Source organism: Callionymus lyra, chromosome 13, assembly GCF_982586985.1.
Source record: "Callionymus lyra chromosome 13, fCalLyr1.hap1.1, whole genome shotgun sequence".
Taxonomy (NCBI): domain Eukaryota; kingdom Metazoa; phylum Chordata; class Actinopteri; order Syngnathiformes; family Callionymidae; genus Callionymus; species Callionymus lyra.
The window spans coordinates 5,345,468-5,373,261 of record NC_141830.1 but is presented as its reverse complement, the minus strand read 5'-3'; the positions used below and the strand labels follow the sequence as shown (position 1 = coordinate 5,373,261).

The window sequence follows — 27,794 nt, the reverse complement described above, 5'->3', positions numbered from 1 at the left end:
ACGCGCAAGGGCGCGTGAGAAACCTCAGATGCGTGTCGTGCGTGTTCCCTTTCCCCCTCGGAAGTCTTCCCAACTCCCTGAGCACTTCTTAGTGTCACCGGAGCTGACAAAACCCGCGATGTGGAGGAATGTGCTGGAGAATTAAACCGGAGCTGATGTGAGTTCAGAAAAGGTTGTGCGCGCGTCGGCACCGCATCACTCACCAAGTCCAGTACATTCTCAAGCTCCGCTGGCGGTCCTGACCTGCTCATCACTCGTGAGATCCGACCGCCACGCACCTCTCCAGTTGATCGACCAGAAGGGGCGAAAACTCCTTGCCCTCGCCTGGTCTCAGAACGGCGAGAAAACTTGCGCGTAAAAGCACCATGTTGCGTCAGTTCCATGGCGTTTTCTCTTTTCCGCCGCTATACGTGACATCCTCCACGGTGCCAGTGCTTGTTGACAGCGCTGTGGGGGAAGGAACAACCTCTGGTCAACAGACATGTCCGGACTAGTTCCACTCACCTCAGCTGTCAAGCTCTGTCGGGCACGAGCGCTGGTCGACGCGGAAGTAAACACAGCTGACTCAGCAGGTCTCGCGGTCCTCTGCGCGTCTGTAAACAAAATACATGTGGTTGAGTCTGCCCCTCATTCGTTTTTCTTAAACAACATGGCATTAACCTGTGTTGATCATAATCATGATCTTAGGCGACGTGGGTCGACAAGCCTCGAACGCTTCCCGTCACTGTCAAAAGCCGTGGGAAGCGCTCGGAAGGCCACATAATCATCACGTGTGATTTGGGCCTAGGCAAACGAAGCAGACATGTGTGTCTCCTCTTCAGGAAGTCTTCGTGCACACATAGTTCGCTTCAATATTCATCGCCATCATTAAATTCCACTGTCAGGAGCTTTCTCGCTGAGTTGTAAAGGAGGAAGTGCGGCGGGTGTTTCCCGCCTTTATAGGAAGTGGACTGCCCCCTGCTGGGTGGCGAGTTCATTAAGCTTTCTCAGAGACGAGGCGGTGCCTCGGGGTAAACCAATAGCGAAGCCGTTAGAGGGCGGAGCACCAATATGAAGAACAACACATTGTGACACACCTTAAACACAAAACACACACTGACACACACACTGAACACGTAGCAGAGTACCACACTGCCCTCTGCTGACCGTCACCGATCACCTGCAGATTGGAGAAAAAGAGAAATTATTTTCATGAAACTATGAAGAAATGGATTAACTCATCTAGGAACAAAGTAATAATGATATATTTTATTTTAATGTTAAATGTCCAAAGAAAACATCTCAATCGTGATCACATTTAATTTGCATAAATGTCAAACATGTCAGATGCTTCAGCGGCTCAGAGACTGAGACACGTGTCATCGCTCTTGCATTTCAATGAAAACACTCGCTTGTCACTCCTAGAACTTCACCTGTTCTTTGCTGGTTCCTGACTGTCACCGAAGGAGGACGAGTAAACATCTGTTCCACAACGACTTCCAGGACAAACTTGAGTATTTGAAGATTGATACTCACTCTATTCACTTTCATTTTTTTCTGGCCAGCACCACAAATAGACAATATTATTTTTCTTTTGAAGACAATACATTTTCCAGCCAAGCTATTTTGTTTTTGTTTGTTTATTGAAAATTTTGTTGAAGTATATTCTGTTTATATTTTTGTAATAGTTTAGAATAGGAGACGATAAATATTTATTTTCTCTACTGTGTGTGAGTTGGATGAATGTTCTTCTGTCCATAATTATTTTATTTACTGGACTGATAGTAAACTGCTATCAACCCTAAATTTTCATATTGGTTACACAAGCATTTTATTAGCGTCATTCAGAGAAACCAGCGCATTGAGAGGTGAGGCTCTGCTCAGCAGGAACATTTTTGGCACTGAAAGATGTTTCTCGGGAACTATTGAATACAAGGCTGGAGGCACAGGAGGAACCAGGAGTTCTTGAAGAACCAAATGCCGATTCTTCAGTGGATTTTTAGTAGGACACAAAAAAAGTCTCTAAAGGTGAAGCTTTGTTGCAGAGACGTCGCTGCAAGGTCTCCTCTTAAGTAAGAAGAGCAAATGAAAGACATTTGTGAAAGAAACTCAACTAAAAGCAACATCAAAAATCATCTGTCATCGTTCCACTCAGTACAAAAGAAATAAAAAAGGATAATTGGTGAGAAATGTTGAGGAGAAGAAAACACAGCCAGATGATTCTACAGAAAAGAAAAACACATTTGACAAATGAGAAACACAACTAGCTTGAAATGATGAAACATTAATATCAAGTTTGAGATTTGGACACAGAAAAACATCGATGAGTCATTTTAGGGAGAACATTTGGATTTAAGAGATATGTTCATGAGAACTGTTACAATGTGGTCCTGCACTCTTAGTAGGACTAAATGATTCAAGAGATCACAGAAACGTTTATTTATATATCTACTAGTAAAGTAAAAGTGAAATGACACTCTGTACCAGCAGGTGGTGCTGGTGCACCTTTAACTGCTATAGAAGAAGATTTCAGAAGTACTTTCACTTTCTCTGTCGCTGCAGTGACATCCGTTCGTGTTTTGAGAACAACATTCATCATCCATCTGTTGGTTTTCATCCTTTTGAGTGGCAGTAGAAGTAAGTAGAAGTATTGTATACTGTATCCAGAGTATGTATCTGATGATATCTTAGTATTATTCTTGTTTGAACATATTTCACTTTCACACTTCCTTGCATTAAGTCCTGTTCAATTCAACACTGTTCTGTTCAAAACGAGTCACATGTTGGACGTTGGACAGATATTCGCTCCAGACTAGTCTTTGTCCGAGTCTTTAGATCATATGTCGCTGATCATTTCTGCGCGGGTTGGTTCGTGACATAGTTTCCGGTTTCAAAGTAAAACCGTTTTATTTTGAAAATTAGTAACCGGAACGGGAGCTGTGTGATGAACACTAACTTGTGTCGCTCACTGCTACGCAGTTCGTAATATGATCGCATCAGATACAAGTTTGAATCTCGGTGTATTTTTAGTGTATTAACAACAAAAACTAACTAATAAAAACACGGAACAACTTCGGTGATCGACGAACTCACAACAAAAGCGACAACACAACAACATTAATCCACAGAAGTGAACATCCTGGTTCTTGGACAAAACGAAAGTCAAAGTAAGTGAACTTCATCTAATGTCATGTTCCGAGTGTCATAAATCATGATATTTACGGTGTATTTGTATCTGTTATTATTCTGTTCTCCGTGTTCACGTCACTTTTAACTTGTCTTTATATTTGATGGGATGAAACCAACTTTATCTGTGTTCCATGATTGAACTGAATCAAAGTCATGGGTTTGTTTGTTTGTCTCTAATAATGTTTGAAAAAGAGAGGAAGATTATTTTCTTAAAGGAAAAGGAACCAGTGACGTAGAACCTGTAAACTTTCTCATTATTTATATTATTGAGCCTTAATGTAGTTGATTTGTCTTGTATCGTTGACGTCAGGTTCTGCTGTACCTGATGTTATAAGATTGTAAACATTTATTCGCCATCATTACATTTCACTGTGATCTTTTCACTGTCAGTAGCTTTCTGCCGAGTTAAAAAGGAGGAAGTGCGGTGGGGATTCCACACCTCTTATAGGAAGTGGACTACACCCATCTGGTCGGAGAGTTCATAAGCGTTCTCAGAGACGAGGCGGTGCCTCGAGGATAAACCAATAGCGAAGCAGTTAGAGGGCGGAGCACCAAATGACGTAGAACCTGTAAACTTTTTTTATTTATATTATTGAGCCTTCATGTAGTTTATTTGTCTTGTATCATCAACGTCAAGTTCTCCTGTACATGATGTTATAAGATTGTAAATAAACCAGACGCAAACTTGTCTTCCTCTCTACTGTGGGGAAGTGTATCAACACATTTCTTTGTATTTGTGTCTGATTTTCTCATCTGTGGAGACTTCGTCAGCATTGTCATGTGATTATCATCGCAAGCAGAAGTGTTGCAGAATTCTATACAGTGGTAAATACAAGATACTTTTATGCTTTACATTGGTCACATTTGAAAAATATGTATTAATTTGGATACATTTCACTGAGAGTAACATGTATTGCAAATATAATACTGTGCAGTCTTAAATGTCACCTTCATCAGGAAAAAAGTGTCACCTTTAAAAATGTTTGCCTCAATTAAACCATTTGAAATGAGAATTTCTGTGTAAAGCATGAGCTATTGTACACCAGGATAGTAACATTATATTTGATAGACATGCATACGTTGATTTACGGACTCAAATAATGTGTCTCTGTTACAATGTTTGTGGTCAAAAACTGCACCTACTGCCTCTGAATGACTCGCATGTCAAATGACATACTTTCCATCTTGCAAACCGGGGGAGGAGGAACAACAGAGAATGTTAGGAAAACTACAAGTTAAAGGTACTGTTTATCTCAGTTTAAAAGTATTGAAGAATTGAAGTATGTCAATTGTGCGTTATTCCTCCTAAATGAAACAGAGTTATTTTCACCTATGATGGAGGATGAAGAAGAAATGGACATTTGTGATTATAACACTGACATTCCAAAGGAAACGCAGGAAGAAAACTTTTCGTCACAACCACGCTGGGTTTTATTGTTGTTAAATGTATATTCTTCCAGTTAACAATACATGTTCTCTTTCTGTTTTCAGGGTAGAACTGCGTCTGTTTCAGACGTTATTAAAAACCTAACTCTCCAGATTGACTGTAAATATGTCATCAGAACACAAACGAACAAAAAAAAACATTGAAGAACGAATAAATATATAAAGATGTAGAAACAAAAATAACGGCACATAGTAAACTAAAAGAAACAAAACAATGAACAGCAGATGAACAAATATATATTATAAAGAAATGAAAAAAAGGAATCTTCACGCAAACAAACAAACATAAAATAACAGATAAATTAATACATCTCATAAAGATAAATACATATACTGTATCTGCACACGTCAAATAAAACAGTGAACTACATATAAAGTAATAAATGTTGTAAAGATAAAGAAAGAAACATAATAAAATTGATGATTGTTATTTAATAAAGTTGTGAGCTAAGAAGTACTTTTTCTTTAATCGTAGTTAAGAAATGGTATTGAAGTATCAAATAATGTACTAGTATTTGTATCCACTACATGACAACATGGTTTCAAACCACAGGGAGAGAAAAATGAAGCAGTTTCTGTGTATTTTGGACAATATTTTTTAATGTTATTCTCTGAAAATCTATATCGTGGTAAATCTAATGGTGATATAAGATCATCTATATCATGATAGAAGATTTCTTTCATATCGCCCATCCCTATTTTTTAGTATGAATGTTCAGATAAACGCCTCTGGTCAGTCCTGCGTGTATTATTGACAGCAAGTCTAAACAACTGGCTCCTAAGATGGCCGTGCTACATGGTCGTTGTGGAAAGTTTCAACAGACTCCGTGGAACTCGGCTTATCTCGTGACTTTGTCGCAGATCTCGTCTTTGAATCGAGACTTGCTGGCATCATGTGAGGATTTGTTTTGTTTTCCTCAGTGTGTAGGAACGATCTGACTTGAAGTACAGCTGAGAACTTCTAATCCAAAGTAACATGAATTTTACTTTAATATGAAACCGGCCCCAGCATGGGTGTTTGCTGATCCACAATTCCAATGACTAGTGAGTCCAAGACCTTATCGCAGAAAACATTTTCTTGACGTTATTGAGGAAATATTGGAAACATATTACTAATATTAATGAATATAAGTTATTAATCTTGCTGTAATATAAGTCAGTCATCTTTATGTATCATGTGTCCCCCTAAATTTTAATTTCCAGGGAGCTATTGAAAAATGATATTACAAAAATGACATTGAATTTGTTGACGGTCCCTAAATGACACGTACTGAACTGGAAGTGCTTCAAGTGAGAGACTCCGATCTGGTGCATTGAATATATGTCCAATATCCACCATTTGACTGACTTTAAAATTAAAAAATACATTTATATCAGGGTGGATTAAATTATTAATCTCCCTCATGTTGAAGCTCTCGTGACCACTCCTGGATTCTTTCCTCTACTTGAACATTTTCACTTTGTCTTGACCCTCGTGGTCAATATTTTGTTTGCATATTGTAACCATGTGAATCAACAACAACAAACAATGTTGCACTGTTGGTCTCTGACAGGACACCCCCCCTCACTCACGGGCGTTTCATCGATCAGTGTTTCCCTGAGTCTGGATCAGAAGGAGCTGAGCTCACCTGGAAGTTTCACCTACAAACATGGACACAAGTCTTCAGAGCAGAGAGCTGCTCACAGGTCAGTGGCTTTCTCACCGTCTACAATCTATCATGTCTGCCCAGAAAGAGTGAATGGATGAATCAAGAGTGTGGTCCTAAGTGAATAAATGAATCAAGAGTATGGTCGTGAGGTGAATAAATGAATCAGGAGTATGGTCGTGAGGTGAATAAATGAATCAAGAGTGTGGTTGTGAGATGAATAAATGAATCAAGAGTGAAGTTGTGAGGTGAATAAATGAATCAGGAGTGTGGTCGTGAGGTGAATAAATGAATCAAGATTGTGGTCGTGAGGTGAATAAATGAATCAAGAGTGTGGTTGTGAGATGAATCAAGCGTGAAGTTGTGAGGTGAATAAATGAATCAGGAGTGTGGTAGTCAGGTGAATAAATGAATCAAGAGTGTGGTCGTGAGGTGAATAAATGAATCAAGAGTGTGGTCGTGAGGTGAATAAATGAATCAAGAGTGTGGTCGTGAGGTGAATGAATGAATCAAGAGTGTGGTCGTGAGGTGAATAAATGAATCAAGAGTGTGGTCGTGAGGTGAATGAATGAATCAAGAGTGTGGTCGTGAGGTGAATAAATGAATCAAGAGTGTGGTCGTGAGGTGAATGAATGAATCAAGAGTGTGGTCGTGAGGTGAATGAATGAATCAAGAGTGTGGTCGTGAGGTGAATGAATGAATCTTCATCGTGATAATTTGTTGATTGAATAAATGAAAACATGCAAAAAAGAGATGAAAAAAAATTTAAGTGGAACAAAGTCAAAGAGATGTTGTGTTTAAACAAGTGACACAAACATTCAGATCCATGATGCTGTTGTGTTTGTGTTTGTGTGTGGACACAGAGGAGGAAGATCCTCCCTCTAAAGAACTTCTGGGTGAAGACCATGACAGTCAGACCAGAGCTCAGAGGTGAGAAGATCACTTCTCCTGTCAGACCTTCAAATACTGGAATCATTTTCTCAATGAAACGTGTGTGTGTTCAGATCAAAGCTACGTACATCTGCTGGACCTGGACCTGGACCTGGACCTGGACCTGGACCTGGACCTGGACCTGGACCTGGACCTGCTCCAAGCTGTGTGTCTCTGAAGAGTGACGCGTCTATGGGAAGAAACATTAACTTCAAAGGTGAACAGAAGCATCAGAGGTGAGAGACAACAGGAGCAACATGAGAACATCTAGTGGTTAATTAAATATGCAGAGACAACTATACAGTATATCTATACACATGAGAGGAAGAAGAAAAGAGACAGAGAATTAAAGCAGTGTTTTCAATATTGCACTTAAATCTATATTTTACATTCACCACAGAACATTGCATGTGATTAAGGTGAGGTAGTGTCTCGTTCTTTTTTACAGTGTTCAGTGTTGTTTTTTTTGCAGTCAGTCTGGCTGTTCTCGGGAGAAAACTGTTAAAGAAGTTTTTCACACCTGTATTTGGGGATCCTCTGCCATTCTTCCTTGCAGAACCTTTCCAGTTCTCTTAGGTTGTATGGTGAACGTTGATGGACGGACATTTCCATGTGTCTCCAGAGATGCTAGATTGGGTTTAGGTCAGGGCTCTGTCTCATTCAAGAATGGTCACAGAGTTGTTCCGAAGCCACTCCTTTGTTATTTAGTTGTGCTCGGGGTCATTGTCTTGTTGGAAGGTGAACCTTCGGCCCAGTCTGAGGTCCTGAGCACTCAAGGTTTTCTTCCAGGATATCTCTGTACTTGCATTCATCTTTCCTTCAATTGCAACCAGTCGTCCCTGCAGCTGAAAAACACCCTCATAGCATGAAGCTGCGTCCACTGTGCTTCACTGTTGGATAGTACTGGACACTTGATGAGCAGTGCCTGGTTTTCTCCACACATTCCTCTTAGAATTGAGGCCAAAGGGTTCCATCTTGATCTCCTCAGACCAGAGAATCTTATTTCTCATAGTCTGGGAGTCCTTCACGTGTTTTTTTGACAAACTCTTTGCAGGCTTTCATACGTCCTACACTGAGGAGAGGCTTCCGTGGGGCCACTCTGCCATGAAGCCCTGACTGGTGGAGAACTGCAGTGATCGTTGACTTTCGGGAACTTTCTCATGTCTTCACTGCATCTCTGGAGCCACAGTGATCTTTGGGTTCTTCTTCACCTCTTTCACCAAGGCTCTTCTCCCAAAAACTGCTCAGTTTGGCTGGACGGCCAGGTCTAGGAAGAGTTCTGCTCGTCCCAAACTTTTCCAAACCATTTAAGGATTATGGAGGCCACTGTGCTCTGAGGAACCTTGAGTGCTGCAGAAATTATTCTGTAACCTTGGCCTGATCTTTTGCCACAATTCTGTCTCTGAGCTCTTCAGGCAGTTCCTTCGACGTCATGATTCTTATTTGCTCCGACATGCATTGTGAGCTGTGAGGTCTTATATAGACAGGAGTGTGTTTCCTAATCCAGTCAGTTTAATGAAACACAGCTGGACTCAATGAAGGTGTAGAACCATCTCAAGGAGGATCAGAAGAAATGGACGACACGTCAGTTAAATATGAGTCACAGCAAAGGGTCTGAATACTTATGACCATGTGATGTTTCAGTTTTCATTATTTAATACATTTTTAAAAACTTCTACATTTCAGTTTTTTTGTGTCAAGGTGGGGAACTAAGTGAACATTAATGAGGAAGAAAAATGAACTTAAATGATTTTAGCGAATGGCTGCAATGAAACAAAGAGTGAAAAATCAAAAAGGGCCTGATTACTTTCTGTACCCACCGTATGTAGTTACATGTAAGTGCATTTGAAGTACAGGTACAGATCTCATGCTACGAGTGTCTAAATGAAAAACATCTGTGACTCACACCTGCAGATTCAAGAGGTCGTGTTTAGTAACTTGTACTTGTCAACTAAGAAAATATAGTCAAGGTTTCTTTTTCCTCTTTTACGGCTACAAGTCTTCAATCACTCATGTGTACCTTCTTGATTACGAGTATGAATATGTAGTTACGTCAATGCAACTTAATAGTACGAGTACACATGTCATGTAACGGGTACGATGGACTATGACTTCATACATATTTGACTTGACTTACGGACATATTTAGTAGAAGATCTACGAACTTCTTAGTACATGAGGCGCCAGGTTCTTTAGGAAAACAACGATCTCACCACACCTGTCGGAATCCCCTCCCATCGGCACATTTATAAACTTGCCAATTTTCCCGCCTTTCGTAACAAACGTGCACAAACAGAATATACGCAGACATCATGTTAAGAGCATCAGAAATGCTCATTGTTGCCATTGATATGTATATTACTGTGACATCCCAAAGAACCAAAGTTACAGTGCATGGAGCTCACCCTCCGTGTTGGAAGCTAAATCTGATCAGTGGAGGTCGTAACACTATCAAGTACTGGAATCATTTTCTCTGCAACTTGTGTGTGTTCAGATCAAAGCTACGTACATCTGCTGGACCTGGACCTGGACCTGGACCTGGACTTGCTCCCAGCTGTGTGTCTCTGAAGAGTGACGCGTCTATGGGAGTAGGAATTGACTTCAAAGGTGAACAGAAGCATCAGAGGTGAGAGACAACAGGAGCAACACGAGAACATCTAGTGGTTATTTAAATATGCAGAGAAAACTATACAGTATATCTATACACATGAGAGGAAGAAGAAAACAATAATAATAATAAATCTTATCTGAAACCACCTTTCAGGAGACTCAAGGTCGCTGCACAATAAAATCACAAATAGGATAAAAATCACACAATTTAACCATACAATTGAATTTCTTCTTATAGGAATTACTTTTACTATTGTCCTGGATGAACTCCCATTTATGTTACGACCTGTCTGTCTGTATGTCTGTCTGTCTGTCTGTCTGTCTGTCTGTCTGTCTGTCTGTCTGTCTATTCCCAAAATATAATACAAAACCCAATGCAAAATACAAATTGGGAAAAACACTCTTCACTTCCACACTTTGAAATAATCAACTTAAATACTGGCTCAAAGCCGTCAAAGAGGCAACAAAAGGAAAAGGCTGCTCAAGAGAACGCAGGCCAAGCAAACAACTACAATTTTACAACAATGAGTTAACGTTTAAAATATGCAAACAAAAGAACCAAACTTAACTCCCAGTTACAGTGCATGGAACTGACCCTTCCTGTTAGAGGCTAAATCTGATCAGTGGAGGTCGTAACACATCACACCTTCAAATACTGGAAATACTTTCTCACTGCGACTTGTGTGTGTTCAGATCAAAGCTACGTACATCTGCTGGACCTGGACCTGGGCCTGGACCTGGACCTGGACCTGGACCTGCTCCTAGCTGTGTGTCTCTGAAGAGTGACGCGTCTATGGGATTTAGGATTGACTTCAAAGGTGAACAGAAGCATCAGAGGTGAGAGACAACAGGAACAACATGAGAACATCTAGTGGTTTATTAAATATGCAGAGAAAACTATACAGTATATCTATACACATGAGAGGAAGAAGAAAATAACAATAATAATAAATCTTATTTAAAACCACCTCTGAGGAGACTCAAGGTCACTGCACAATAAAATCACAAATACAATAAAATCACAAATACAGGTGGTTTTGAGCTGAGCTGTAAAGAGGGAGAGAGAGTTCCAGTGTGGGGGTGGAAGTGACGAGTTGGGTTTGCATGAAAGGTAGAGCTGGGTGTCATCATCGAAGCAGTGGAAACTGCTGGTGAAAGACAGACAAAGAGGGAGAGAATTAATGGCAGTGTTTGCAGTATTTAAATTGAATGTATATTTTACATTCACCACAGAATATTGCATGTGCAGCTGCTGTGGGACAAACAGGTGCTGTTGGACTCATGAAGAAATCTACAACTTGATGTCAAGATCATTCCATCTGTTGTTGAAGAAGTTTGCATCATGTGAAGACCAACAGTCTCTTCAGTTGTTGAGTCAAGAAGAAGAATTCTAAATAGTGCAACTACTTTTCTTCTCCTCCACCTGAAGTCTTGTGAAACTTGACACACAACAAACGTGAGGAAATATTCATCAAAAGTCAAGTTTGATTTGAGTGTTTTTCTTGTGATGCAACATTCACGTGGATCATATTAAAATACTTCAAGTGATTTAAGAGTCACTGATTCAATGATTGAGGGAATGTTTGAGTCGTCAAAGACTGTTAGTTGATCCTCAACAATCATTCTTTCACTCACAGCTGTGTGTGTTTCTATCAGCAGTTAGTGACTCTTGGTGACTTCAACTGAACTCATGAATCAATGCAGCTCAAAACTTCTCTTTTATTGAGCTTCATGAACTGCTCGTCAAAAGTGCTGCAGACAGTCGTGGAGGAAAGTCGACTCACAAGAGAAGAAGCAACAAACTGCAGCCATGAGAATGAAATCACGACTGAAGTGTGAGACAAACTTGTGTTTCACCTGGTTTTCCATGCATGTGGAAGATTCTATCTTAGGTGGTCTGCACATGGAAGAGTCAGAGTCTTGCTCAGATCATTGGTGTCCTTGTAGAAGTAGACAGAACTAATGGACGGCCTGATGTTTTTCACAGAGAGGATCAGCAGGTCTCAGATGTTCTCCAGTGTGTCCAGCAGCAGACAGATGTGGACTCCACACTTCAGGTACGTTCAAGTCTTCAGCCTCACCTGCTGACTACAACAGCTGCTAACTCACCAGTCAGCTGCTTCTGCTGCTTCATGAAGCTCTGATCCTGGACAACTCCACCTGTCAGCTTCATACTTGAAGTAGAAGGTCTGGTGTGGCTGAGACTCTTGTTTAGTTTTAGAGAGAAGATGAGATTTGAATTTGACTCAGACTCTCTGGTCCTACTCTTGAAGAAAGTATTGCTCAACAGGTCCTGGTTAGACTCGGACTGGGACATACTTCTGGTGACCTCTGTAGGTCACATGATCAAGTCACATGTTTGTGTTTCAGCTGCTGGAGGACAAGGTCATGACCCTGGTCAAGGAGGAACTGGAGAGAGTGAAGAAGTTTCTCAGACCAGGTGAGCAGAAACACCTGGATGATGAGGAAGAGGAGGAGGTGAAGTGTGAAGAGGACCAGATGAGGAGCAGCAGAGAAGCTTTCTTGATGTTCATCTTGAACCTCCTGAGGAGCATGAAGCAGGAGGAGCTTGCTGGTCGTCTGTGGGGAAGTAAGAGGATTTGAACCTTCAACCTGTTGAAAATTAAGTCTTGAATCTATTAGAACATTTGAGTAGTGATGTTACCGACTGTGTCGAGGCTTCGAAGCGTGTGTCGAGTGATCCAGGAATTTTTTCATGAAGCGTGTATCGAGGCGTGTGTTGGTTACGTAGGTGGTGACGTAGTGATGACGTTCGAGGCCTCGCGAACCGAACCGTCACGTGACCGGTTCGGTAATCGCTCGTGAACTTCCCGCGAAACTCAGAATAAAAGTGGCCTCGAAACGCAATGGAGCTTCCCCCACATCTCTTGGATTGGCGGATTGTTGACTATAGCAAACTTTGGTTTACTACTAGTATCATGGAACCGGCGAGAAAAAGGCGTTTTTCCCCCGTGTGGCAGCATTTTGAGCAGATCTCTCCTAGAAAGGTATAATGAAGTTGGAATATAGGCTGCGAATCACAGCCTGTGATTAATATATTCTCACAGACACATACACACACCCATTATTATATATACTATATATATATATATATATATATATATATATATATATATATACGTATCAAGCACATTTTTTAATATCAGAATCATTTGCGCACAAAGATGCAATGCTCCCAATTGTCCACATGATGGCATGGTCGTGCAAATGAAGCCTCACGAGGCTTTGCTCCAAAGATGAACTACTCGGCTGGGAGGCTTCAGTGCTTCATGAGGCTTCATCTCGCCATCACTACATTTGAGATTGAAATTCCTGCAGCTGATGAGAAGATTGATCTTCTAGAATCTTGAGCTTCATGTGACTTCTCTTCTTCAGGAAGTCGTGCTGGAAAGCGTCAAAGACGACTGAAGAGGAGCCTGAAGGAGAAGTTCCGCAGTGTGTCTGAGGGGGTCCCTAAAGCAGGAAACTCTGCTCCTCTGAATCAGATCTACACGGAGCTCTACATCACTGAGGGGGGCACAGACCAGGTCAACCTGGAGCATGAGGTCCGACAGATCGAAGCAGCCACCAGGAACCAGACCAGACCAGAAACCACCATCAGATCAGAAGACCTCTTTAAAGCCTCACCTGACCGACCAATCAGGAGCCTGCTGACGAAGGGCGTGGCTGGCATTGGGAAGACCCTCCTGACACAGAAGGTCACTCTGGACTGGGCTGAAGACAAAGCTCACCAGAACTTCCACTTCATATTTCCTTTCACCTTCAGAGAGCTGAACCTGCTGAAAGAGAAGAAGTTGAGTTTGATGGAACTTGTTCATCGTTTCTTTCCTGAAACCAAAGATCTCGGCAGCTTTGAAGGAATCCAGGTTCTGTTCATCTTTGATGGTCTGGATGAGTGTCGACTCCCTCTGGACTTTCTCAACAGTCGGGTCTTGATAGAAGCTACTGAGTCCACCTCAGTAGACGTCCTGCTGACAAACCTCATCAGAGGGAATCTTCTTCCCTCAGCTCGTCTCTGGATCACCACACGACCTGCAGCAGCCAATCAGATCCCTCCTGAGTGTGTGGACATGGTGACAGAGGTCAGAGGGTTCAATGACCTCCAGAAGGAGGAGTACTTCAGGAAGAGGTCCAGTGATGAGGTGCAGACCAGCACCATCATCTCTCACATCAAGACCTCACGAAGCCTCCACATCATGTGTCACATCCCGATCTTCTGCTGGATCACTGCCACAGTTCTGGAGGACATGTTGAAAACTGGAGACACAGGACAGCTGCCCAATACCCTGACTGAGATGTACATCTACTTCATAGTGGTTCAGTTCAAAGTCAAGAAGCTGAAGAACCATGGAGCAGCTGGGACGGTCACAGTTTGGGATCCTGAGAGCAGCAAGATGATGGAGTCTCTGGGAAAACTGGCTTTTGAGCACCTGAAGAAAGGAAACTTGGTCTTCTATGAATCAGACCTGACAGAGTGTGACATCGACATCACAGCTGCTTCACTTCACTCAGGAGTCTTCACTCAGACCTACAGAGAGGAGAGAGGACTGTACCAGGACCAGATGTTCTGCTTCATCCACCTGAGCCTTCAGGAGTTTCTGGCTGCTCTTCATGTTCACCAGATGTTCTTCAACTCCAAAGTCAACCTGCAGTCAACAATCGTTGCCATAGAAAATTTCTACCAGAAAGAAATCAATGAAGCTGTAGAAAGTCCAAATGGACATCTGGACTTGTTCCTACGCTTCCTTCTGGGTCTTTCTCTGGAGACCAGCCAGAGTCTCCTGACAGGTTTGTTGACAAAGACAGGAAGTAGCTCCTGGACCAATCACAACACAGCAGAGCTCATCAAGAAGAAGATCAGTGAGAATGTGTCTCCAGAGAGAATCATCAACCTGTTCCACTGTCTGAATGAAGTGAAGGACACTTCTCTGGTGGAGGAGGTCCAACAGCAGCTGAGATCAGGACGTCTCCTCACAGATCAACTGTCTCCTGCTCAATGGTCCAGCCTGGCCTTCATCTTACTGTCCTCAGAGGAACATCTGAAAGTGTTTGACCTGAAGAAATACTCTACCTCAGAGGAGGTTCTTGAGAGGCTTCTGCCGGTGGTTCAAGCTTCAAATGAAGTTCTGTAAGTGGATCATTGAAGCATCTCTGATATGAACCATGAATGTTTGATTTCCTTCTTCATTTTATTCAGGCTGAGAAACTCCAACTTCCTTTCTCTCTTCATCGTTTTTCTTTCACGTTGTTTTGTAAATCCATCATTTTCTAAAGTCACTTTTTGAAACAACATCAACTTTTCATTTGAATTTCATGAGCAAACACTTGAACATGTGTCGTGGACACAAACACACAAACAGTGAATGAACAACTGTATGTTTCTCCCTCAGGCACAGACAGGGTTTATTTTAGGCTTGACCCCGAAATCCAGCGTGAAAACTGAACATAAATGATGAAGAAAATGAAAAGTTAACACAGTGTTAATAGAACAGAAACTAACATTCAAACAAAACAACACCTCGTTGGCTTCAAACAGAGAAAAGTCTTGTTTAATGTTTCTTCAAGTCCTTGAGTTTATGCAAATGAATGTCTCTTGAGCTTCTTCTTAGACTTTTGAACTCTTGTGAGAGAAACAGAGAGGAAGTGGACTTTCAAAATAAAACTAAAAACGTTTTACAAGAGCATAAATAACACGAACACAACTTAAATCCACTGCAAACTTCACAATAATACAAAGAATATTCAAAATAGTAACCAGTTTCGACATCAGTTAGTCTGTAGTTAAAATGAAAAACACCAGATGATTCAATGAACTCATGACTTGTATGAAACCATTAGATTTTCACTGATTATTATAAAACATTGAACCATCAACATAGTCCTGTCAATCAAGTCTGAAGCCATGTTCGAGTCCATGAACCATCTATAGGAGATTCACTCAAAAAAACTGACAGCATGGATCAGTGAACAGAAGATGATTTGACTTTAGACTCACTAAAATAACTGAGTCGACGCTCGAGTCACAAATGACTCGTCTGGGTCGACTCTTGAGTCACAAATCACTTAACCAGGTGGAGTAGTGAGTCATTATTCACAAGTCCCAGTGTACTGGAGTCACAAATCACGAGTCACGAGTCTGATAGGTGCGACCAGAGTTGGACTCGAGTCCAAGTCGTTGACTCGAGTCCAACTCTGCCAAAAGTATTGTCTTCAAACATGGAAGATTGTTTCAAATATCAATGAAAGGTTTGACCCTCCTAGGCCTCCATAGTCAAACCTGGAACTACAGAGAAAACATTTGAAACCTGGAGATTGAAAGGAACGACACATGTTTGAACAATGTTGGAGGAAAACTTTGATGAATGTGAAAAAATATCATTCGAAAATAAGAAAATGTCAAAACATCTTCACTTGAAACATGTTTATGAATCATGAATAAAAAGTGTCACCAGATGGAAACAAACTGATCCATATATCGATTGATGTCCAGAAACAACTTCAAAAATAGTCTCCAAACTTGACAAATGTTTCAAAAGTTGAAACTAATTCAGTTCATGTGAAGCAAACATGGGAGAAGAAATGAAGGTGAATGTGACGGAGGATGATTGACACTCCATCTGTGTCACAACATAGATCCACTGGATCCAAAGATGGAGAGAATTCACCTTGAATTTTCTGTAAACATTCAAATGAAGACAACAATGTTGAGAGAGTGCAGGAGTGTGAGTGACAAACACACACACATTGTTTGAGCTTGTATTACCTGCAACACCTTCACACTCACACCTGACACTGTTATGAACAATAACTTTGTAAACCTGTTCATATTGAATTTAATGTTAAAAAAACAAATACAAGAAATTGACTGAAGTGAATCTTTACTATTGAATCAGTGTCTTGATTAAATTGAAGATATTTTTAATCTGGAAAAGAATTAGACACAAAAATTGAGAGAAAACACACAAAAACACGTGAATAGAAAAACAATCAATGATGTGTTATTATGATCAATATACATGTAACAAACTTTTATTTTCATTTGTCATTGTTGTTTGTTTTGTATCTCTTTTTATTTTTCCTTATGTTATCTTGTGTTTGTTTCTCATATAAACACAAATCAATCCTCTTGTTGACGACACTCGTCTCTTTCACAGGCTGATCAACTGTTTCCTGTCAGAGAGAAGTTGTTCACTTCTGTCCTCAGTCCTCAGCTCTCCGTCCTCTAGTCTGACTCAACTGGACCTGAGTTTCAACATCGACCTGAAGGATCCAGGAGTGGAGCTGCTGTCTGCTGGACTGAAGAGTCCACACTGTCACCTGGAGACTCTCAGGTCAGAACATCATTTCTTCAGCTTCAGAACATGTGAAAGTCAGAGGTGAGACTCCAGAGAGTCAAAGTTGAGTCTCCAGTGAGTTCTTCAATGAAGCTGCTGATTCTAAGTGACCTCAGTCTTCAGCAGGTTCTCACACTTGAACTTGATTTGTTCTTCTGCTGGGTCGTGCTGTTCAGTATGTTGACACATATTTACTGATCTCAGATCCATTCAAAGACATTTGAGAGACTCTTGTGATGTCATCACTCGTTCTGTTGCTAGATTTCAATGCAGGGTAATGTTCATGGTGATGTGAGCATGTGTGATGAACACATCAGCAACTGTATGAAAAGTCAAACATGTTCTTCTTCATCACAATATTCAACAGTGTCGTCTCACATCCTGCTCATCTTTCATTTCAACTCATCTCTGTGTTACCATCTCACTCCTTCTTTCTCTCCATGGTTTTTCTTTCACGTTGTTTTGTAAATCCATCATTTTCTAAAGTCACTTTTTGAAACATCAACTTTTCATTTGAATTTCATGAGCAAACACTTGAAAATGTGACGTGAACACAAACACACAAACAGTGAATGAACAACTGTATGTTTCTCCCTCAGGCACAGACAGGGTTTATTTTAGGCTTGACCCCGAAATCCAGCGTGAAAACTGAACAGAAATGATGAAGAAAATGAAAAGTTAACACAGTGTTAATAGAAGAGAAAATAACATTCAAACAAAACAACACCTCGTTGGCTTCAAACAGAGAAAAGTCTTGTTTAATGTTTCTTCAAGTCCTTGAGTTTATGCAAATGAATGTCTCTTGAGCTTCTTCTTAGACTTTTGAACTCTTGTGAGAGAAACAGAGAGGAAGTGGACTTTCAAAATAAAACTAAAAACGTTTTACAAGAGCATAAATAACACGAACACAACTTAAATCCACTGCAAACTTCACAATAATACAAAGAATATTCAAAATAGTAACCAGTTTCGACATCAGTTAGTCTGTAGTTAAAATGAAAAACACCAGATGATTCAATGAACTCATGACTTGTATGAAACCATTAGATTTTCACTGATTATTATAAAACATTGAACCATCAACATAGTCCTGTCAATCAAGTCTGAAGCCATGTTCGAGTCCATGAACCATCTATAGGAGATTCACTCAATAAAAACTGACAGCATGGATCAGTGACCAGAAGATGATTTGACTTTAGACTCACTAAAATAACTGAGTCGACGCTCGAGTCACAAATGACTCGTCTGGGTCGACTCTTGAGTCACGAATCACTTAACCAGGTGGAGTAGTGAGTCATTATTCACAAGTCCCAGTGTACTGGAGTCACAAATCACGAGTCACGAGTCTGATAGGTGCGACCAGAGTTGGACTCGAGTCCAAGTCGTTGACTCGAGTCTCCATCTCTGCCAAAAGTATTGTCTTCAAACATGGAAGATTGTTTCAAATATCAATGAAAGGTTTGACCCTCCTAGGCCTCCATAGTCAAACCTGGAACTACAGAGAAAACATTTGAAACCTGGAGATTGAAAGGAACGACATGTTTGAACAATGTTGGAGGAAAACTTTGATGAATGTGAAAAAATATCATTAGAAAATAAGAAAATGTCAAAACATCTTCACTTGAAACATGTTTATGAATCATGAATAAAAAGTGTCACCAGATGGAAACAAACTGATCCATATATCGATTGATGTCCAGAAACAACTTCAAAAATAGTCTCCAAACTTGACAAATGTTTCAAAAGTTGAAACTAATTCAGTTCATGTGAAGCAAACATGGGAGAAGAAATGAAGGTGAATGTGACGGAGGATGATTGACACTCCATCTGTGTCACAACATAGATCCACTGGATCCAAAGATGGAGAGAATTCACCTTGAATTTTCTAACTGTAAACATTCAAATGAAGACAACAATGTTGAGAGAGTGCAGGAGTGTGAGTGACAAACACACACACATTGTTTGAGCTTGTATTACCTGCAACACCTTCACACTCACACCTGACACTGTTATGAACAATAACTTTGTAAACCTGTCTTATTGAATTTAATGTTAAAAAAACAAATACAAGAAATTGACTGAAGTGAATCTTCATGATTGAATCAGTGTCTTGATTAAATTGAAGATATTTTTACTCTGGAAAAGAATTAGACACAACAATTGAGAGAAAACACACAAAAACACTGAGATAAGTAGATATAGAAAAACAATCAATGATGTGTTATTATGATCAAAATACATGCAACAAACTTTTATTTTCATTTGTCATTGTTGTTTGTTTTGTATCTCTTGTTATTTTTCCCTATGTTATCTTGTGTTTGTTTCTCATATAAACACAAATCAATCCTCTTGTTGACGACACTCGTCTCTTTCACAGGCTGATCAACTGTTTCCTGTCAGAGAGAAGTTGTTCACTTCTGTCCTCAGTCCTCAGCTCTCCGTCCTCTAGTCTGACTCAACTGGACCTGAGTCACAACTGGAACCTGAAGGATCCAGGAGTGGAGCTGCTGTCTGCTGGACTGAAGAGTCCACACTGTCACCTGGAGACTCTCAGGTCAGAACATCATTTCAAACAAACACAAACACACACATGGATGTAAACAGTGAATGGATTCATGTTTCTTCATGAAACCTTTTTCACTCTGAGAGGATTTGAATGACTTTTCCTCGACTCATGAACTTGGTTCTAGAAGTGATGATATTTCATGAACACAACAGGAAGGTGAAGAATATTTCAAGTCATCTTGACATATTTATCAACACAGTCTGGAGACTAAACTCTAGTATTTCTATCATGACTCGACAGTAAAAGACGTTCAAATCATTGAATGTTGAAGAAAACCATCAACAATTAGAACAAACTCTCTTCTCTGGTTCTTGAAGCTTCCATGAGACGCAGGTTGATCTTTACAACCACTTGAGAAACAACACAACACAAGTCACACAACAAGAGTCACACAACATGAGTCACACGACAAGAGTCACACGACAAGAGTCACACGACACAACTCATACGAGTCACACAACTCACTCGACACAAGTCACACAAGTCACACAACACAAGTCACACAACACAAGTCACACAACACAAGTCACACTACACGAGTCACACAACAAAAGTCAAACAACAAGAGTCACACAACAAAAGTCACACGACACAAGTCACACAACATAAGTCACACGACACAAGTCACACAACACAAGTCACACAACTCACACGAGTCACACAACACAAGTCACACAAGTCACACAACACAAGTCACACTACACGAGTCACACAACACAACTCACACAACACAAGTCACACAACACAAGTCACACAACACAAGTCACACAAAACAAGTCACACTACACGAGTCACACAACTCACACAACACAAGTTACACAACACGAGTCACACAACAAAAGTCACAACACAAGTCACACGACGCAACTCACATGACACGATTCACACAACACAAATCACACGACACAACTCACACAAAACAAGTTACACAACACAAGTCACACAACACGAGTCACATAACACAACTAATACAAAAAGAGCCACACAACACAAGTCACACAACATGAGTCACAGAACACGACTCACACAACACAACTCACACAACTCACAAAACACGAGTAACACAACACAATTCACAAAACACGAGTCACACAACACAAGTCACACAACACAAGTTACACAACACGAGTCACACAAAAAAGGTCACAACACAAGTCACACGACACAACTCACATGACATGAGTCACACAACACAAATCACACAACACAACTCACACAAAACAAGTTACACAACAAGAGTCATACAACATGAGTCATACAACATGAGTCACGCAACAGAAGTCACACAAGTACACAACACAACTAACACAAGTCACACAAGTACACAACACAAGTCACACTACACAAGTCACACAACACGAGTCATACAACATGACTCACACAACAAAAGTTACACAACACGAGTCACACAACAAAGTCACAACACAAGTCACACGACGCAACTCACATGACACGATTCACACAACACAAATCACACGACACAACTCACAAAACAAGTTACACAACACAAGTCACACAACACGAGTCACATAAGACAACTAATACAAAAAGAGGCACACAACACAAGTCACACAACATGAGTCACAGAACACGACTCACACAACACAACTCGCACAACTCACAAAACACGAGTAATACAACACAATTCACAAAACACGAGTCACACAACACAAGTCACACAACACAAGTTACACAACACGAGTCACACAACAAAGGTCACAACACAAGTCACACGACACAACTCACATGACATGAGTCACACAACACAAATTACACAACACAACTCACACAAAACAAGTTACACAACAAGAGTCATACAACATGAGTCATACAACATGAGTCACGCAACAGAAGTCACACAACACAACTAACACAAGTCACACAAGTACACAACACAACTAACACAAGTCACACAAGTACACAACACAAGTCACACTACACAAGTCACACAACACGAGTCACACAACATGACTCACACAACACAAGTCACACATCACAAGTCACATAACACAACTAATACAAAAAGAGCCACACAACAAAAGTCACACAACATGAGTCACAGAACACAAGTCACAGAACACAAGTCACACAACACGACTCACACAACACAACTCACACAACTCACAAAACACGAGTAACACATCACAATTCACAAAACACGAGTCACACAACACAAGTCGCACAACACAAGTTACACAACACGAGTCACACAACAAAAGTCACAACGCAAGTCACACGACACAACTCACATGACATGAGTCACACAAAACAAATCACACAACACAAGTCACACAACACGAGTCATACAACATGAGTCACGCAACAGAAGTCACACAACACAACTAACACAAGTCACACAAGTACACAACACAAGTCACAACACAAGTCACACGACACAACTCACATGACATGAGTCACACAACACAAATCACACAACACAACTCACACAACACAAGTTACACAACACGAGTCATACAACATGAGTCACGCAACAGAAGTCACACAACGCGACTCACACAACACGACTCACACAACACAAGTCACACAACACGAGTCATACAACATGAGTCACGCAACAGAAGTCACACAACACAACTAACACAAGTCACACAAGTACACAACACAAGTCACACTACACAAGTCACACAACACAACTAACACAAGTCACACTACACAAGTCACACAACACAACTAACACAAGTCACACTACACAAGTAAGTAAGTAAGTAATTTTTATTTATATAGCGCTTTTCCAGACCAGGGTCACAAAGCACTTAAACAATCAAAACAATATTCAATAAAGTATATACTTTAAAGATCAAGATAATACTGATAACACAACAGGAGTTCCAGAAAATCAAGGAAAAGCCTGAACAAACAAAAACGTCTTAAGATGTTTCTTGAAGGAGTCAGTAGACTCTACACAAGTCACACAACACGAGTCAAACATCACAAGTCACATGACACAAGTCACACAACTCATACTACACAATTCAAACAACACAACTAACACAACAATAGTCACAGAACACAAGACACACAACATGAGTCCCACAACATAAGTCACACAACACGACTCACACAACACGACTCACACAACACGACTCACACAACACAACTCACACAACACAAGTCAAACAACATGAGTCACACAACGATTCAAAGTGGAGTTACACAACACCAGTGTGAGTGGAGTTACACAACACCAGTGTGAGTGGAGTTACACAACACCAGTGTGAGTGGAGTTACACAACACCAGTGTGAGTGGAGTTACACAACACCAGTGTGAGTGGAGTTACACAACACTAACACTAACACTGACATTAAACACAAACACTTTTGTTTTTCTCATGACTATTATTCTTTATTTGTTTTGTGACTTTAGTTTTTCTCATGTTTTCTTCTCTTGTGTTTGTTTGTCGTCCAAACACACATCAATCCTCTCACAACAGTGAGTCATGTGATCATTTATACATCAAGTGTTGAACTGATGAAAACTTCATTATTTCATGTGTTGATCAAGTTGATCCTGATTGAAATCAAAGTCTTCAAATGTTCACACAATCATGTGATGATCTTATGAACGTCAAGAGTTCAGTGTTTCCTCCAATCAAGGCTTTCAAGTCAAAATAGAGAAAAAGTCTCTTGTTGACGTTTCTGTCTCTTTCACAGGCTGAGCTGGTGTCGACTGTCAGAGAGAAGTTGTTCACTTCTGTCCTCAGTCCTCAGCTCTCCGTCCTCTAGTCTGACTCAACTGGACCTGAGTCTCAACGACGACCTGAAGGATCCAGGAGTGGAGCTGCTGTCTGCTGGACTGAAGAGTCCACACTGTCACCTGGAGACTCTCAGGTCAGAACATCATTTCAAACAAACACAAACACACACATGGATGTAAACAGTGAATGGATTCATGTTTCTTCATGAAACCTTTTTCACTCTGAGAGGATTTGAATGACTTTTCCTCGACTCATGAACTTGGTTCTAGAAGTGATGATATTTCATGAACACAACAGGAAGGTGAAGAATATTTCAAGTCATCTTGACATATTTATCAACACAGTCTGGAGACTAAACTCTAGTATTTCTATCATGACTCGACAGTAAAAGACGTTCAAATCATTGAATGTTGAAGAAAACCATCAACAATTAGAACAAACTCTCTTCTCTGGTTCTTGAAGCTTCCATGAGACGCAGGTTGATCTTTACAACCACTTGAGAAACAACACAACACAAGTCACACAACAAGAGTCACACAACACGTGTCACACAACAAGTCACACAACACGAGTCACACAACAAGAGTAACACGACACGAGTCACACGACACAACTCACACGACATGAGTCACACAACAGAAGTCACACAACTCATACGAGTCACTCGACACAAGTCACACAACACGAGTCACACGACACAACTCACACAACTCATATGAGTCACACAACTCACTCGACACAAGTCACACGAGTCACACAACAAAAGTCAAACAACAAGACTCACACAACAAGACTTACACAACACAAGTCACATAACACAACTAACACAATCACACAACACAACTAACACAATGAGAGTCTCACAACATGAGTCACACGACACGAGTCACACAACATGAGTCACACAACAATAGTCACAGAACACAAGTCACACAACACAAGTCACACAACATGAGTCATACAACATGAGTCACACCACACAAGTCACACAACAAGACTCACAAAGCACGACTCACAAAACAAGACTCACACAACAAGACTTACACAACACAAGTCACATAACACAACTAACAAAACACAATCACACAACACAACTAACACAATGTGAGTCTCACAACATGAGTCACACGACACGAGTCACACAACATGAGTCACACAACAATAGTCACAGAACACAAGTCACACAACACAAGTCACACTACTCAAGTCACACAACATGAGTCATACAACATGAGTCACACCACACAAGTCACACAACAAGACTCACAAAGCACGACTCAAAAAACACGACTCACACAACAAGACTTACACAACACAAGTCAAACAACATGATTCACACAACGAGTCAAAGTGGAGTTACACAACACCAGTGTGAGTGGAGTTACACAACACCAGTGTGAGTGGAGTTACACAACACCAGTGTGAGTGGAGTTACACAACACCAGTGTGAGTGGAGTTACACAACACTAACACTAACACTGACATTAAACACAAACACTTTTGTTTTTCTCATGACTATTATTCTTTATTTGTTTTGTGACTTTAGTTTTTCTCATGTTTTCTTCTCTTGTGTTTGTTTGTCGTCCAAACACACATCAATCCTCTCACAACAGTGAGTCATGTGATCATTTATACATCAAGTGTTGAACTGATGAAAACTTCATTATTTCATGTGTTGATCAAGTTGATCCTGATTGAAATCAAAGTCTTCAAATGTTCACACAATCATGTGATGATCTTATGAACGTCAAGAGTTCAGTGTTTCCTCCAATCAAGGCTTTCAAGTCAAAATAGAGAAAAAGTCTCTTGTTGACGTTTCTGTCTCTTTCACAGGCTGAGAGACTGTCGACTGACAGAGAGAAGTTGTTCACTTCTGTCCTCAGTCCTCAGCTCTCCGTCCTCTAGTCTGACTCAACTGGACCTGAGTGACAACATCCTGAAGGATCCAGGAGTGGAGCTGCTGTCTGCTGGACTGAAGAGTCCACACTGTCACCTGGAGACTCTCAGGTCAGAACATCATGTCTTCAGTTCTTCTGATTTAATGAAAGTGTTTCTCCTTCATTACAGTCTGTCAAGGTGTCACATCTCAGCAGGAGGTTGTTCTTCTCTGGCCTCAGCTCTGACATCTAACCCGTCCCATCTGAGAGAGCTGGACCTGAGCTTCAATCATCCAGGAGGACCAGGACTGGAGCTGCTGTCTGCTGGACTGGAGAGTCCAGACTGGAGGCTGGAGACTCTCAGGTATGGACGGAGCAGCAGAACTCACTGACTGAGCTCCAAAGATCTTCAGACTGAACATGTGATCAGAAGCAGAGAGATGTGAGTGTGTGTTGCTGCTCAGACTCTTCATCTGAACTGAGCACATGAATCCAACTCTCAGAGCTTCTCCATGTTCTCCTGCTGGACACCAGTGGAAGAACAAGGAGACAGTGGAGACTGAGCGAGTGTTTCTAGATCCATCTTTGTTGTGGTCCACACAGTCATGAAAGAACGTCCACTTAGCAGCATCTGAAGTCAAATGAATCTGATCTTCTCAATGTTTCTTCCTCCAGGCTGGATCACTGTGGACCACAGAGGTTAACATATGGATGGGAGAAGTGTAAGTTTGATTTGATTGATGGATGAGAACTCCTTGTCAGCTTCTAGTGGAGCAGTTGTGATGTTGAGATGTTGTTACACTTGAATCTGCTGATGGAGCTTCATCAAGTCCAGGATGATGGTGGAGATGAACACAGAGATGTTTCAAGAACATGAAGAAACATCATGTTAGCTACATGCTAGTTTAGCTGCTGACTTGATATGGACACAGTGGTGTCAATCAAATGTGGCAGGATGATTCTGGGATGTTCCTCCTGGTTCTTCTCTGGAGGTGGTCCCAGTCTCAGAAGACTTCACTTTGATGATGATCTCCACTAGATGTCAACAAACAGAGCAGCCCTCCCTGGCTTGCTGGGACACTGCGTCCATGATTGTCTTGAAGAGAAAGTTCTTCCACCATCATCACCTCTCGTGTCTTCTTCTCTCAGACTTCCGTCCACTCTCACTGGACCCGGACACAGCACACCGGCGCCTCCTACTGTCCAACGACAACAGGACGGTGGAACTTGTGCCGCAGGATCAGGATTATCTGGACCATCCCGACAGATTCCACCGGTGTCTTCAGGTGATGAGCAGAGAAGCTGTGACTGGACCATGTTACTGGGAGCTGGAGTGGAGAGGAGGAGCTTCTATCGCACTGACTCTCAGAAGAGACGGAGGGAAAGAAGACGAGTCTGAGTTTGGACAGAACCGTTATTCCTGGAGTCTGAGCTGCTCTGATGATGATGGATATAAATTCTATCACGATAAGAAAGAAACTGTCATCAAGAGTCAAGAAGTTTCTCACAGAGTAGGAGTGATGATGAACTTTCCTGAACCTGGATATTTAACCTTCTTCAGTGTCTCCTCTGATGAAGAGAAACACCTCGACACCTTCTTCATCTCCACTGAACCTTTGTACCTGGGATTTGGACTCACAGAGGTTCCTGGTTCTGGTTCCTCAGTGTGTGTGTGTGACCTGAGTGTGTGAGTGTGTTCCTCCAACACACTTGTGTAGCTGCTGTCAATCATCATTAAAGTGCTGACAGTGATGATGGAAGAAATCTGCTCCTGAAACAAACGTGTTGATCTGAATGTTGTTGAAGAAACTCTTTCATCACTTGTTGAGTCGACTGAAGACTTGAAGTTCAGTGGAGCACGAGTCACTTATGATGTTCATCATGATATAATAAAACATTTGGTTTAAAACTTTCAAGAGACTCAAGGTCACTTCACAATAAAAGGTTAGAAAGAAGGTCAGACAGGTAGATGTGAGGTCAGACGGGTAGATGTGAGGTCAGACAGGTAGATGTGAGGTCAGACGGGTAGATGTGAGGTCAGACAGGTAGATGTGAGGTCAGACAGGTAGATGTGAGGTCAGACGGGTAGATGTGAGGTCAGACAGGTAGATGTGAGGTCAGACAGGTAGATGTGAGGTCAGACAGGTAGATGTGAGGTCAGACGGGTAGATGTGAGGTCAGACAGGTAGATGTGAGGTCAGACAGGTAGATGTGAGGTCAGACAGGTAGATGTGAGGTCAGACGGGTAGATGTGAGGTCAGACGGGTAGATGTGAGGTCAGACAGGTAGATGTGAGGTCAGACAGGTAGATGTGAGGTCAGACTGGTAGATATGAGGTCAGACAGGTAGATGTGAGGTCAGACAGGTAGATGTGAGGTCAGACGGGTAGATGTGAGGTCAGACGGGTAGATGTGAGGTCAGACAGGTAGATGTGAGGTCAGACGGGTAGATATGAGGTCAGACAGGTAGATGTGAGGTCA

General features: G+C 41.2%; 1 protein-coding gene across 4 annotated transcripts; it reads left to right on the top strand.

Annotated features, from left to right (window-relative positions):
• Positions 1-2,538: 2,538 nt before the first annotated feature.
• On the top strand, positions 2,539-27,230 carry LOC148067031 (NLR family CARD domain-containing protein 3-like). Of its 4 annotated transcripts, none has more exons than XM_087806493.1 (16): positions 2,539-2,616; positions 6,168-6,300; positions 7,124-7,190; positions 7,265-7,426; positions 9,685-9,816; positions 10,494-10,637; positions 11,788-11,857; positions 12,171-12,390; positions 13,197-14,949; positions 16,976-17,152; positions 19,533-19,709; positions 23,394-23,570; positions 25,271-25,444; positions 25,505-25,678; positions 25,990-26,036; positions 26,464-27,230. In XM_087806493.1, the coding sequence occupies exons 2-16, from the start codon at positions 6,264-6,266 to the stop codon at positions 27,003-27,005; spliced, it is 4,053 nt and encodes a 1,350-aa protein (XP_087662619.1). In that variant the 5' UTR covers positions 2,539-2,616; positions 6,168-6,263; the 3' UTR covers positions 27,006-27,230. The 4 variants fall into 4 exon arrangements, with proteins under 4 accessions (XP_087662619.1, XP_087662618.1, XP_087662620.1 ...); XM_087806492.1 differs by lacking the exon at positions 2,539-2,616 and adding an exon at positions 2,695-3,146; XM_087806494.1 differs by lacking the exons at positions 2,539-2,616; positions 16,976-17,152 and adding an exon at positions 2,696-3,146.
• Positions 27,231-27,794: the final 564 nt, after the last annotated feature.